This window comes from Balaenoptera acutorostrata, chromosome 1 (genome assembly GCF_949987535.1).
Source record: "Balaenoptera acutorostrata chromosome 1, mBalAcu1.1, whole genome shotgun sequence".
NCBI lineage: Eukaryota > Metazoa > Chordata > Mammalia > Artiodactyla > Balaenopteridae > Balaenoptera > Balaenoptera acutorostrata.
Window position 1 is genome coordinate 159454954 of NC_080064.1, and position 14434 is coordinate 159469387.

General features: G+C 49.6%; 1 protein-coding gene across 16 annotated transcripts in view; it reads left to right on the forward strand.

Moving 5' to 3' along the window:
• NFASC (neurofascin) overlaps positions 1-14434 on the forward strand; it is a 97151-nt gene that overhangs the window by 32685 nt on the left and 50032 nt on the right. For 11 of the 16 annotated variants that reach the window (XM_028167773.2, XM_028167792.2, XM_028167795.2 and 8 more), the window contains 4 exons: positions 2238-2408; positions 6597-6647; positions 12712-12823; positions 13264-13448. In XM_028167773.2, the coding sequence (XP_028023574.2) occupies positions 2238-2408; positions 6597-6647; positions 12712-12823; positions 13264-13448 (519 nt within the window). The remainder of the gene's footprint in view (positions 1-2237; positions 2409-6596; positions 6648-12711; positions 12824-13263; positions 13449-14434) is intronic. The other 5 variants (XM_007166187.3, XM_028167783.2, XM_028167786.2 and 2 more) reach the window with 1 other exon arrangement.

Here is a 14434-nt window from a genome sequence, read left to right on the forward strand (position 1 = left end):
GAGGGGGCATTATGAAGATGGATAGAAGACTGCTATCTACCTGAGCATCACCCTGGCTTCCTTCCTCCCTCCCTTCCTGAATACCTCCCATCCCCTCCTTCCCCTCCTCCTTCCCTATCTATCCATCCTTTCATCAATCTATAGATACTCCTCCCTATCACCCATCATTCTCTCCATCCCTGAATTATTTTTTTTTTAATATTTATTTTATTTATTTATTTATTTGGCTGCGCCGGGTCTTAGTTGCGGCACGTGGGATCTTCTTTGCCACATGCGGGATCTTCCTTGTGGCATGCAAACTCTTAGTTGCGGCATGTGGGCTCTAGTTTCCTGACGAGGGATCGAACCTGGGTCCCCTGCACTGGGAGTGTGGAGTCCTAGCCACTGGACCACCAGGGAAGTCCCCATCTCTGAATTCTTATTAGCCTGCTTCCGAAAGAGGCTGCTTTCAGTTGTTTTGCGAGGTGAGGATGGCTTTGTGCTCAATCATTGTCCCTGCCTTGCCTCATCACTGTGTGTATATGTGGGCCACAGGCTGGAGGGGTGGTTTGTTAGCTAACAGTTCAGACTTCAGACTCTCCTCTCATCCCCCGCATCACACCAAGTTGTGTCCATGCCACCTCCTGAGCAAATCTCATGGCCCTCCTCTTTCCATCCTCTCTAGCATCGACCCAGCACAGGCCGCCATCGGCTTTTCCCTGGGTTAGAGTAACCATCTGTACCTGGCCTCCCCTGTCTTTCTAAAAATGTAAAACTGATTCATTCATGCTCAGAGTCCTTCACTGCCTCCTCATCACTTCCCATAAAGTCCAGACTCCTTTCCCTGGCACACAGCTCCTGATGTGGTCCCCTCTGACTCTCCAGCCCTTCCCCTACCCCCTGCCTCTCCCCACCCCCACTCCCCTGCTCAGGCTGTGGATTCTTTCCTTTAGCACACGCTGTTCCTGCTGCTTAGAAACCGCTTAGGTCCTTTCTCTTCTGCCTGGTAAATGTCATGCAGCCTTCAAGCGTCAGCTCAAACCCCAGAACGGACTGGGTGCTCCTTCTCTCAGCTCCCCTTTCTTATCTGGGGCTTCCCACTCACCACACTGCATTGCATTTATCTGCTGTCTCTTCTACTAGACCGAAGGTGCTTTGAGGGTAGGAACTGTCTTTCTTATTTATCTCTCTTTCAACAGTGCCTAGCACAGTGCCTGACACATAGTAAGCCTACAGTAAATCTTTGATAAATGAATTGAAAAGCTCACCAGACCATCATTGGAAAGTTGGCATCATTAACGTTTAAGAAATGCTTTAAGAAATGGTGACTTGATAGATAAACAACAAGGTCCTGCTATATAGCACAGGGAACTATATTCAATACCTTATAATAACCTATAATGGAAAAAGAATCTGACAAAGTATTTTATATATATATAAATAAACTGAATTACTTTGCTGTATACCTGAAAGTAGCACAACATTGTGAAATAAATAAATAAATAAAATAGAACCACTTTTCAAGAGAAAAAAAAAGAAATGGTGACTTGAGAAACAATCATCAGGGATAAGAAGGAGATACCTATGGGTAGTCAGCCTTATTAAGTATATTTTCATAAACCTAACAGCCTAGAAATCTGATCATTTGAGTTTACAGATGCAGTGCTTGAAAAAAATGTAGATTATGTTGTCAGCATTCTCAGCCACTCCTGTGATGTCATTAATTCTAAAAAGCACACATTTTCATATTTTAACATCTCTAAAATTGGAAGGTGTCCTAAAATTGTTGGTACGCATCATTGATTGGTATATCTTACAATTATAATTGGTGGTGCTTTTCTCTTTCTTGGGGATGAGTAGACGTTTAAAAAATAGGTGAACTTGACTCCCAGTTTGGGGAGCAGCTGAAGGATTGTGTTTCCTCCCTCTGGCCTCGGAGCCAGTCAGATCTTCTGTGGCATGAATAGGAGATAGAAAAGCATGGTCACGGAGCATGAGCATGGTGGGCAGGCAGGTCTGAATCGAAATCCTACTCCCCTCTCGCTGCTTTTGCGACCCAGATCATGTTAAATCCTCTGCTTTCCTATCCTTAAAATGGGAATAAGCCCTGCCTCAGAGTTGAAAGGATTAAATCAAATAATGTCAAGCTCCCGGCCCCCACCTGGCCCTCTGTAGGTGCTCAATTGCCAGAACTATGATGATTTTTATTACTGTTATCGTTACTGCTAACCTCCCACTGTACCTCTGCTTCCTCATAGCCATGGAGCCCATCACCCAGGACAAGCGTGTCTCCCAGGGCCATAACGGAGACCTGTATTTCTCTAATGTGATGCTGCAGGACATGCAGACGGACTACAGCTGCAATGCCCGCTTCCACTTCACCCACACCATCCAGCAGAAGAACCCATTCAACCTCAAAGTCCTTACCAGTAAGTGCAGGCCCCTGCCCGGGGCTGGGAGCAGCCCGCTGAGCCCAAGCGGCCCCTGGCACCTGGGTCTGGGAAGAGCCTTGTCCCCAATCCTGACCTAGAAATCCTTGCAGCTCATTGTGCCTGAGTGACTTTAGCTGCTCTTCAGCCACATCTCTTGATTCTGGAGCCTTGAGTTAAACTTGGTCCTACTCCACACCAGCGCTTCTCAAATTTTGGTGGAATCAGAATCACCTGGCAAACTTGGCACCCGTACCTAAGCCTAGCCCTCTCCTGCCCGGCAGTCCGGGGCCTCTTTGGGCTTCATGAGTTCTCCAGGTGTTTTGGGACACACCACAGTTTGAGAAGCTCTACTGTAAGTGGCCGTCCACCATCGCTCTCATGCAGCCAGCTTGATTATTTCTAGTCCTTGTTTGGTTATCTTTATTTCTAGAATGAAGCAATAGTATGGAATATCCAAATTAGTGAGTACAGCAAAATGAATTGTGTTTGATTCTGTAATAAGTATATGCTGGACCATGTGGAGTCGCTGTGTTTAAAAGTTGCAGGTTTATCTTTTAGTTTTATTTGTTTTCATTTTTATTCCCTGATTCTGTGTGGCTGGTACCAGAGTGAATCAGCATTTCCTGACCCATTTTAGCATGGGTGACCCTCCACCAGGAGAGAGAGAAGCCAGTCAGGTCGGAGAGACACTTTTTTGCCAGGCGCCAGCCGGCCTGGAGCTTTGGCTGCAAAGTCCTCAGCCTGCTCAGGACGTTGAAAGTGGCTCTGTTGGTTTATACCATGGATTTGTAACTGGCCTTCTGTAGAAAAGCCCCCCGAAAGACCTTCGTCTGTCTGACACAGCTGTGAGTGTTGTTTTCAATGCCATGGGCGGAGGCCAGGCAGAGGGCCCCACCTGGGCGCTGGCAGTTTCCGCAGGTCAAGGAAAGAGGCTGAGCCCTGGCTCCCTGGAGCGCACCCGGGAAGCGGGTGGGAGGTTGACGACGCCTCCTGGGTGGGCGCAGGAGGCGGGGGTTGGCGGGGGGAGGTGCGGGTGAGCTCGCCCCTCGGTCAGGACACGTGGGCTCTTCTCTCCCCACCAGTCCCTGCCGGTGATGGGAACCCCTGGTGCTGAGAGTCAGCCCTGCGCCACACTCCGTCTCCACCGCAGCACGGAGGGGGACCCACAAGAAGCAGCATCCCTCCTGTTCCCCTTCTCCTGTTGTGGGCCTTTTCTTTCTTCCTTTCTCTTCATGTTCTTCCCTTTTCTTTTTCACTTCCTTCTTCACTGTTTCGCCTCCCTCTTTCTTTCTCTTTTCTTTTCCCCTCTCATCTTTCTCTCTTTGAACCCCGTCTCACCCTCCTCTAATTCTCCCCCTCCTGCCTGTACAGCTCCCCACACACTGCTCTGAGCTGCCTGTGCTCTGGTAGCCAACACGATGGCCAGCAACCCAGGGACAAGCCCCAGTTGTTCCTGGCAGGGTCGCCCAGCTCCGATCCACTTGCTACCTGTTCCCTGGTTTTCTTATTCCGGACCCAGGCCCAGAGAGGACCCCTGCGAAGAAAGTTGGGTTGTCTGAGCTGTCGCCTCAGTGCAGGGGCGATCGCCTGCCAGCTGGCTGTGCTGGGGAGGACAGTGTGGTCTGCCCAGGACCTCAGAGGGGCCTCCGGAGCCAGGACAGAGCAGGCAGCCTTGGGCAGTGGGAGAGACAGGAAAATCAAGAGCAAGATGCTCCCTGGACAGCCTTCAGTGCCATCACCTTGAAATCTGCCTGCTGTTTGGGGACTGAGTCAGGTGACCATCTGCAGTCCTGAGCAGAGGCCCTCACTGTTACACGGGGTAGAAGCAGGGAGATAGAGGCGGGGAAGAGCCTTCCTCTGTAGAATTAAGCAGCTGGAGATTTCAACAACATTTACAAGTTGAACTTTCCAGAAATATCCTTTTCCCTACCAGAGGAGGTAAGGGATGTTTGTTTCTGCTTCATTTCTGGGTCCCCTACTCCACTGAAATCGCTTTCCCCCAAATGCTGAGAAACGCCCTGGGTGATGGGAACAGAACCCTGTCGGCTTCCTGGAGTTCTCCCAAGGGCAGCTTTGGCTGGGAGCAAGTTCTGGGCATCCGAGCCAGCCCAGAATTGGGCACAGTTGCTTAAAATAACTCAGTTGTGCTCTCTCTGCTTTCCTGCCCGGAAAGGACACAAGCTTTTTCTTGTACCTTCAGAACCAGGTCTGGGGGTGGGAGACAAAACAGACAAGTTGGGACAGCTTCAAAGACTGTTCTCACCAGGGGTTTCTTTCACAGTCTGCCCATTGGGGAAGAAATACATCTCATCACAGCCCATTTTTTATTACCTGCACTAAAGGAAGGAGAGAAAGGGATCTAATACCAAATACTGGGCAATATAAAATCATTTTAAAATTTTGTTTTGGGGTGCAGTCAAAGACGAACAGTGAAGTCGGAGTAACAAAGAGATGCTTGTCCCACTTTGTCCACACCACACAGGCACCGGGTGCCCCCTGGGGACAAGAGGCAGCCCTGGTGCGGGAGGAGGGCTGGCCCTGAGGCGGACGGTGGAGTGCTAACCCTGCTTCCTTCTAATGTCTGTCGTCTCAGGGACCTTCCTAGAGGAGTCAGAAAGTCTCCCTAAATCTCTCAGAAGTGCTCCAGAATCCACAAACCAAGAGGTCAATCCTGAGCTTGGTCACTTCTGTTTCACCTGGTGGCACTGGGAGCATGAAGCAAGGGCCCTTTCACCTGGGTGTGCCCTGTCCTCCCCAGGAGGGGAACGTTACCGCCCAAGGCCAGTTGCTGCCCCTCCTGCCCCTTTGCCACCCCGTCTCTTCTTTCCACTGCAGATCAGTTCCCACCTTTAGCTCCAGATAAACCCGAGCCAACTTCCCAAACACAGGCTAGGTGTTGTACAACTCGCTCCATTTTAAAGCATGGTTCTGAATAATGAAACTCCTTCTAGCAGGTGTTAAGCAAATTTGGGATGCAGCACAATGCGGGTCCCAGAAAAGAGCTTGCATTGCCTCCCTGGCATGAGTTGTAACAGGATTTGATCTGTCTTCAAATATGCAAATGTTCTGGCAGCACCTCTCCCCCCTCAGGCAGTTGGGCTCGGTCCAGGCTTCTCAGGGCCGTCTGCTTGGCTTCCAGTCGGCTGTTCCACTCCCCACCCCCTGTTGGTACTGTCAAAACTTGAACCCAGTAGCTGGAAGGGGACAGTGATAGGAGAATGAAAACCTACTTAAGGTTGTTGGCATGATTGTGCCCTATTCCAGAATGTCTCTTTCACTGAGGATGAAATGCCCAAAGGTTTTAATTACCTAACATTGGAGCCCACTGATCTTGTTCCTTAAGGAATGGCTTCATCCCAAGCTAGTCTAGAGAGTTCTGAACCTCCATCTTAGTCAGCAGGCCTTTCCCTGTTCTAAGTGTAGAACTCACAGCTCACTCTCTCCCCTGTCCCAGGCTGCCTTTCTAATCCTAAAATCTGAACCTCAGCCTGGCTGTCCCCGCCTCCCTGGACCACTCCTCACCTCCTCAGAAGGAGGCCTTTCTGCCAACAGACACATCTTGGAGACCAGGGCGGTGCCCACCTGGACAGGTTGGGGAGTGTTTGTTGCTGGTCAGCACATGATGGCTGGGCACTGCCAAGGGTCCCTCTGTCCCACTCTGTTGATGATCTGTTTCTCTCTGTCTTCTCCCCTCATTTACCTCCCATCCCTTGCAAGTTAACTTCTGCTCAGGTAGGGTTTTGCTCTTGCCCCAGGGCTCACTAACAGCCCTTTCTCTTCAGCGACCCCAGGAGCTGGCCTGATCCAGAGTCCTGGGAACTGAGGATTTTGGTGGGAAAGAGTTGTTGCAATTGCTACGGGATACCACTAATTCTTATCTCATTTGTTTGAAAATATAGTAGGACCAAGCAATTAAAGGTCAAGCCTAATTTCTTTATTAAAAAAGAAACATTATTGCCTTCTTTTGCAGGATTTAACCTTTTCTTCCCTTTCGGGGGCTGTTTTGTGTTGCTTGTTCTTCACCAAGCATATTTCCTTTCCAAATATGCTGTGTGTTTCCTTTGCAAAAGACCACTGGTGCTCCCTGGTTGTTTTGTGGCTTTGCATTTTTGTTGTTCTCTCCCGTTTATGCCTCCATGACCTCTCCGTGGTCCCTGTTTGCTCACCCTCTTTTGTTTATTGCAGACCACCCCTATAATGACTCGTCCTTAAGAAACCACCCTGACATGTACAGTGGTGAGTCGCCGTGGTAACCTTGGGAGTAACCTTGCCGGTCCTAACCCCAGTTTGCCTAACTTGACTGATACGATGCCATTAACTCATGCTGGGTGCCAAGTCTGACAGTTGGCCAGGTCAGGATACCAAGGCGCCACCTCCATAGCGCTGCTCACAGGGAGGAAGGTGGCCAGTGTGGGAGGGGAGGTGCGATCTCTTCGAATGTGCCAGCCTCCAGTCTGAGTTCTGGACAAGTTGGTCAAGCCAGGGTAGGACTTCAAAAGAGCTTCTTGGAGGGTTCAGTAGAAACTTAGGAATCAGTGGTGGATGGATGGAGAATACCTGAGGATAGGGAGTTCCCACAGTCAGGAGGAAAGTGGAGGTCTCGTTTCTATCAGTGGTTTAAAGAACACAGAAAGCTTTGTAGTGTGTGATTAGCTAGCTCTTAAGTGTCTGGATATGAATTGCCTGCGTTGGGCTCTAGCCTTAGTTACTGGGGGTACCATTTCACAGGTCCCATATCCCTTTAAAATCCATCTGGGAAATAGGAGGAAGAGTCTAGCTCTGAGTTCTCTTTCAAGGTAAGTATAAAAGAAGTTGGACCATCCACTGCAATCTATGACCTGGGTCTCTTCCCTCCTGTGAGAGTGCATGCAAATCCAATGCCCATCCACCCACACATTTGCAAGTCATGGAACAATTTCCATGAGGCATATTTCTAACTCATTACACAACTGGTTGCTCAAGCTGATTAGTAGAGTAATTGGCTGTTTCCACACCTGAGCTACCCCCAACCATGGCTCAAGAATGTCTTGTTTTCCTTGAGCAGCCAGAGGAATCATCATTTGCTGCCTCTGGAGAGGCAGCTGGCTCCCATCATCAGTTATGCCTCGGAAGCTGAGGCTGCAGGTCCCCAGGGGGGTCATTGTGGGCTCAGAAAGATAGGAAGTGTCTGTATCGTGATGTGCTAATATAAACAATGATTGGTGTCTGGAGTGGGGGATGGGAAGAGGGAGTGAGAGCCAGCGAGAGTGGCAAAGGCTTTAACTTGGCACCGAGCAACCAGAGCCACACTGAGATCCTGCCAAAGAGATTTACTGCCCGAGGAAGCAGGGGACCTTTGTTGGATTCAGGGCATTGTTTGTTTTCAAAATAATGGGGCCAACCACCATTGTGTCAAGAGCCCCAGAGCATTGGTGTGGAATGTGCCTTTTTCTCAATTGGACTCTGGGTAATCTGTTATGGAAGTATTCTTAAAGCTGGAGTCTATCAAAGCCAGAAGGTCTCTTAGAGGCTATCTGGTCCAAGCTCCTTGCTTTATATAAGATAAACCACTGAGGGGGACATGCATATAGAGTTGTTTTATCAATTATATAAGTTTAAGTGATTTCAGCCATTTAAACCAGTTTGTGACCAGTGGTAGATATTACTGTAAGTGAATAAGTAGGAGTTATAAGAATCATCCAGGGCTATGAAACCATGCAAAACTCACAAGAGCTCAGAAGAAGATTGACCTCATCTCCTCAATCCAAAGTAGAGTGCGGCTGACCAAGTATGACCCCAACTGGAAAGGATATAAAGTCAAAGTGAGGTACATGTTGAACAAAGGACAGCTAACTTGAATGCTTCTAGAAAGAAACAGAAAGTGAAAAGAAAGGAAATAAGATAAGGTCCTTCCTGAGTTCAGGAAGCTGGACAGAGAGACACAGTATGATGAACAGTACCCAGTACACCTCTGAACTTGGCTTTGAAATATGCCCCTTTTGTAACAGTAGGGCCAGCCCATAGCTATGCTTTGTCCTAGCGATCTCTATAGTGGTTTGGTATCCTCTGAACATATGCCAGATGCCCCCTGACCTGCTAAGTAGCAGGGGGAAGCTGGTCTGAAAATTGTAACTTGCCACTTAGGATTCATCCAGGAAAGGAGAAAGGAAGATAAGGATGTGTGCTCTAAGGCAGACTGCCTTGAATTAAACTCAGCCTCCAGGACATACCATTGAGTGACCTTGGGCAAGTCATTTAGTGCGTCAGACCTTTAATCTCCTCATCTGCAAAATGGGTGTACTACCTGCCCCAAAGGATTGTTGTGAAGATTAAACAGGATAACGTGTTTATGTTCCTAGTGTGGTGTCAGACACAGCAATGGTTAATAAATGTTACCATTATTGGTGTTAAAGGCTTAGTGTTGACTGTATCAAGTACAATTGTTCTTTGCTTCTAAAATTAAGAGGGATGTGGAGAACTTGAAGAGAAGCTTAGGGGAGAGTTGCAGGCACAATTATGGGAAGAAAGTACTACGGAGGGAGAAATTTTAGGGCAGACTAGAAAAACGAAAGCTTTTCAGATTCTCAGCTATGCTGAGAACTGGATAAGAAAAAAGCTCCAACTACAGCATGAGGGATTTGGGTTAGATTTATGGAAGAGATTTCCTGGCAGAAGGTATCAAATTTACTAGACAAAGAGTTTTTCTTGTCTTCTGGGGTTGTTTTGTCAGCCGTTTCTAGAGCCAGAGAGGTGGTGAGATGCCAGGGATCCAGGCCCATGAGTTCTCAGTTCTGAGAATCACAAGCAGCTAAAGGTAGGATCCAGCCGCCCCTAAAAACTGTTTGTGGATTCCAGATACATCTGATTCATTGAACTCTCTTCTGCTAACACACAGTACTTGACAGAGGGGGAGCAACTCGGGTTTTCAGCAATTTTGACCCGTACTTTTGCAGGAGACAATTGAGGCATTTTTCATTGGCTCTTTAAAGCCAAGGTGGTTGAGGCAGACGCATCTCCTGACGTCCCCCTGCTGACCAGATTTCCCTGGAAACTGCTCTTGTACCACAGCTTGTTTGTAAGAGCAGGAGAGGATGGGCTGCCCTTGGCCTAGAGGTCAGATGGGCCTGCATCGGAAGCTCTTCCCGAATCCTCACAGATGTGAGCTTTAGCATCTGGATTCTGAGATGATCAGATATTAGGTCCAGCCCTGAAGATTTGGGAGAGTCAGTGAAGCGTCATCAAGCTGGACAGGCTGGATCCCCACCTCTGAGAAGGTGGTGGGATCCTATGATGCCCTAAAAGACTCTGTCGTCTTCCACCATATAGAGTCTCATAGAGTAATCAATCGCCTTTGTCTCCGACCCTCCTTCTGGGTCTACGTCTCCAGGGGAAGAAATGAGCTACCCTCCCTCGGGAGCAGTGGCTCCCAAAGCCACCAGCTGGATTATCCTTTGTAAACTTTCCTGCAAATCCCTTTCATGTAAGACCACATTTTTTCACGATCTCCCCTTTGGGTCCAGCTTTCTCATCCCTTAATGATGCCATGTGTCACCCTGCCTCCTCTTCAAGCTTTCCGTGGCTTGAACAATCCAGCTGAGATGTCTTTGGAGCCTCTTAATTTCCAGCCCAGCTTCTATTTTTCCAGTTTGGGCCTGACTTTATTTAATAGCCACCGAGGAGAGATAGAATCTCAGCTGAGATGGTAAGAACAATATTTGAGGAAAACGTCATGGAAGAGTTTCACCAGAGCAGCTCATTAAGACAAAAATATCTTTCTCCTTTACCTCTTTTGCCCTTGAATTTTGGTATTCTTTGGTTTGAGTACGAAGTATCTTCCCAAAGCTGACTGTCAGAAGCAGGAACAAGTAGGGTATCCATCTTTAAAGAGAGAGGCAATATAGAATAGATGCTAGAACACAAGCTTTGACACCAGATGGTCCACAATCCAAAATATAACTGGCTTGTGACCTTGGCAAGTCTGTTGACTCCACTGAGCCTCAGTTTCCTCTGTGGAAAATGGGAGTAATACCCTCCAAGTTTGCTGTGAGGATCGAACATGATGATGGTGATGGAGATGGAACCGAGCCCCGGCGCTTGGCCCATAGTAAACGGCCAAGTGGCGGCCCTGATTATTACCTCTGCCTTTAGGATGTTCTTCCCTGTAGTTTTGAACTTTGGTTCATTTCCCAGTAGCTTCTCCTCCTTTGGAACAACTCCGTGGCTGCTAGCCCACATCCTACAAATGAAGTATTGCCGTAACCGCTTTATAGTCACAGCTGCAGTGTGTCAAGGCGGCCGCAGCAGGCCTCAGCGTTCATTTCCCCCTTTCCTGTACTTAATGCTTTGCTGGTCGTGGGTACTTGCAGGGCTGCACACTATGGTGTGAATTAAATGTCCACAGGGTCACAAATTGGTTTCTGCAGGTTTTGTTCCCATGTGGAGGGAGTATGCCGACTGAGCTTCCACGTAACCCCACGGTTCCCAGCTCTCCCAGATTCACCAAACCGGCACCAGAGCCTCCTGCTACCAAATCGTCTCCTCATGGTGCCCCTGACCTTGTGTTGTCTGACCGTTTGGGTGATTCCGGGATGATGGGTGGGAGGAAGCTGCTGCTTTGGTATCAGGCTTCTTCGGTACTGAGAGCTGGATGCTGTAAGAGTTATAGACGGTAACCAATTAACCACATAATGGATTAACCCCTTCAGTAGCCACTGTTGTATATGTGTGTGCTGGTGGGACAGATGAGCATATCTACAGAGAGAGAGATAACTCGGGGTAAATTGTTGCCTTCTTTTTTATTCTCTTCTCCTCTTGAATTTATTCATCCCACAAACACTTACTGAACGCTCGATATGTGTCATATATTGTGCCAGTAGCCTAACTACCTCCACATGTTTCATCAGTTCTTCCCCTCGACAAAAGGACAAAATAGATGCCAGCTCTACGAAACCCACTCCCTTGATGGCTGATGGAGAGAAGCTGGGCGCCCCTAGGACAGGAGCCCCGCTGTTCCAGCCAGCCATTAGCTAGCTCAATAAGTCCAGCAATGTCACAGACACAGAGTTCCCCCTGCCACTCTGTCCTCATTCTGCCAGCGCCCAGTAACAATACCTGACTCCTGCCGGGAAGAATGCCTTGCTCTCCCTCCAGGCATGTCTGAGGGCTCCCAGCTCCTGGCAGCCCTGCCTCCCCTCCAGCTCTCACCTCTCCAGCTGAGTTAAAGACCCATGAAACCCATGGGTAGGCCCAGCTTATATTTATATTTTTAACTCTTCTTGTTTGCAGTCATACACCTTTTGAGCAGGGGTGACTGCTCCAGTTTCCCTTTGCTTTGTGGTTCCTGGTTGCAAAATCCTTGTTCTTCTCCGTCCCATCTTATCCGCTTCCATAGAACTGTGCTCTGAGGGAGAGGTGAGGCTGAGGTAAGGTGGGGTCTACTGCGCTGGAGTGTCCCCAGACTTGCATGACCCCTTCCACAGGGAAATAGCCACCCTGACAGCGTCGCTCTCTGTGAGCCATCTGGCTTCCAAAAGCTGTGTGCATGTCATTGATGCCAGACCCCGTAGCTGCTCCAGCCTAGTTGAATTGCAGATCGCCTCCTCCATCTTCGCTGCCCCTTGCCTCTCACCCCTCCCCCAGCCTCTCACGTCCAATTAACACCCTCCTCCCCAGCCCCCTTCCAGAGTCATTAGTGAAGAAGCAGAATGGTCTTGGCCCCAAAGTGATTTCCTGTCATCTCTGTTCATTAACTCTCTCCATGTCTTTGCTAAACCATTAATAATACTCCCTGCATCTCTGACTGTTCATCTGAGTCTCTGTGGCTTCATCCCAGCTCCTTGTCTCCAGGGTCCCAAAGAGAAGGTTATCCTGTGGTCCCAAGATGTTCCTTCTCTTTCTTCCACTGCAGCTGAGATAGCCTCCCTGGGGGCTACCGTGCTGGCCTCTGGATCCCAACACGAGATGCTCGGGGAGTAGACTACTCGCTGCTCAGGCAACTCCTCCCCCGTTCCAGGGCCAGAGAGGCTTACTGAACTGGGAGGGAAGCTGGGCTCCTCTTGGCAGGTCCTGTCAGAACGTAGAGCTGCTCACACACATGTGCTGGTGGGGCCGAGGAGCCCCGCGCTTCCTAACACACCTCTCTTAATGATGTCCCGGCCCTTGGGGTGGTCTCAGCGGGGAGGGTCTGGGGCTTGGTGCCTCTGAGGGTAAGGGGGTAAGCAGGAGGGCATGATAACCTTTCTCTCTAGCCCGACAGCTCTGGCCTAGCTGGGTCAGCCCTCTGGGCAATAAGCTCACGAGAGCTTGTTCCATCCTGTTTCAGCCCGAGGAGTTGCAGAAAGAACACCCAGCTTCATGCATCCCCAGGGCACCGCGAGCAGTCAGATGGTGCTGCGTGGCATGGACCTCCTGCTGGAGTGCATCGCCTCCGGGGTGTACGTACAGTTTGCACCCCGACTTCTGGCCACCCTCCAGGAGGCTGGGCTGGGGGTTTGTGCATGCTCTGTCCTTGCCACATTTTGGGGTGGGGGCGGGCGGTGTGGCGGTACAAAAAGAGAGGCGAACAGCTCCTAGTGAGGACGATGCAAATCATAGTCATCTCCATCCCACTGGCCGCCTCTCTTTTTTAGATAATGAAGAAAGGAGGTGACTAGGCTTCCTGTATGTGTGTTAGACCCTCTGTGACCTTAGATAAGTCCCGCAGGCGCCCTGTGGCTGAGCATCCCCTCTGCGTAGGCGGCATCAGCTCTCAGAGGACATGCATCCTCCTGGGCCCGAGTACACTTTAAGGACACCTGGGTGTCCCGGGCTCCATGCAATAATAGCAGAGCCATATTTAGTGATAAGTCCCTGTTTCTCGCCTGGTCCCTCTTAGCCCAACACCAGACATCGCATGGTACAAGAAAGGTGGGGACCTCCCATCTGACAAGGCCAAGTTTGAGAACTTTAACAAGGCCCTGCGTATCACCAACGTGTCCGAGGAAGACTCTGGGGAGTATTTCTGCCTGGCCTCCAACAAGATGGGCAGCATCCGGCACACGATCTCGGTGAGAGTAAAGGGTACGTTGTGTGTATTTCTCATTACGATGATTTTGCCAGCCCTACACTCCATGGCCACCCTTCCCTCTCAGCGTGGTTGGGGGGCAGGGTGAGTGGGGAAAACGTCCAACACGCTGATTAGTGGCAATAGTGTCCTGCAGGAATGGTGTCACCCCCAGGTGTGTGTGTGTGTGTGTGTGTGTGTAAAAGGGCAGGGGGAAAGAGGGAGGTGTTAAGGGAGGAAATCCACCCTGACCATTGCCCAAACTCCTCTTTGTGCCTGGGGCTCCCTCAGCAGGTGCACTTTCTCCTGTGGCCTATTTGGATCACTCAGAACCTTTCTGTCTTTCGTTTCTCAGTCCTGTTCACGGTGTGTTGTCTTAGGCCTGTGCTGTCTGTGTACTTGTGTGTGGTTCTCTGTTAAAAATGGGGAGTCATCATGGCCCAAATTATTTTTCAAAATATCCTTCCCTCCCCCCAAAGCATAGATGGGCCACCTGAGCTGTTGCAGGCAATAGAGCACGTGCCTTTGTGGGTCCCAGCCACGGGTGGCAGGGGGGTACACTAGTCACTTCTCAGTCTGAATGGTGGGCTGAATGGATGATTGGGGTGATGAGGTCTGAAACCACAGTGCAAGAACTTTCCTAGTACATGCTCAGGTTGACCTGTGACCTTGGTTTCAGCACCACACTCGAACCAGGGGCTCTTAACCTTTATTGGGGTTTCAGGATCTTTGGGACTCTGATCCAAAGGACCCTCTTCTCAAAAAAATCCATATCCACATATTCACAAAAATTTCCAGAAAATTGGAAGGGGTGGCCAGCTAAGAGCGTCTGCTCTAACCGAAGCTTAGTGTCTAAAAGAATGAATATCAGGCCTTTCCTAAACGGTCTGATCCTGCAGCAACAACAGCAGGAATCCAGAGGGCCAACCCCTGCTACTTCACCACCCTCCCTGGCTCAAACCCTTGGGTGCACACCACAAGCGCCTGGGGAGCTCTCAACGCA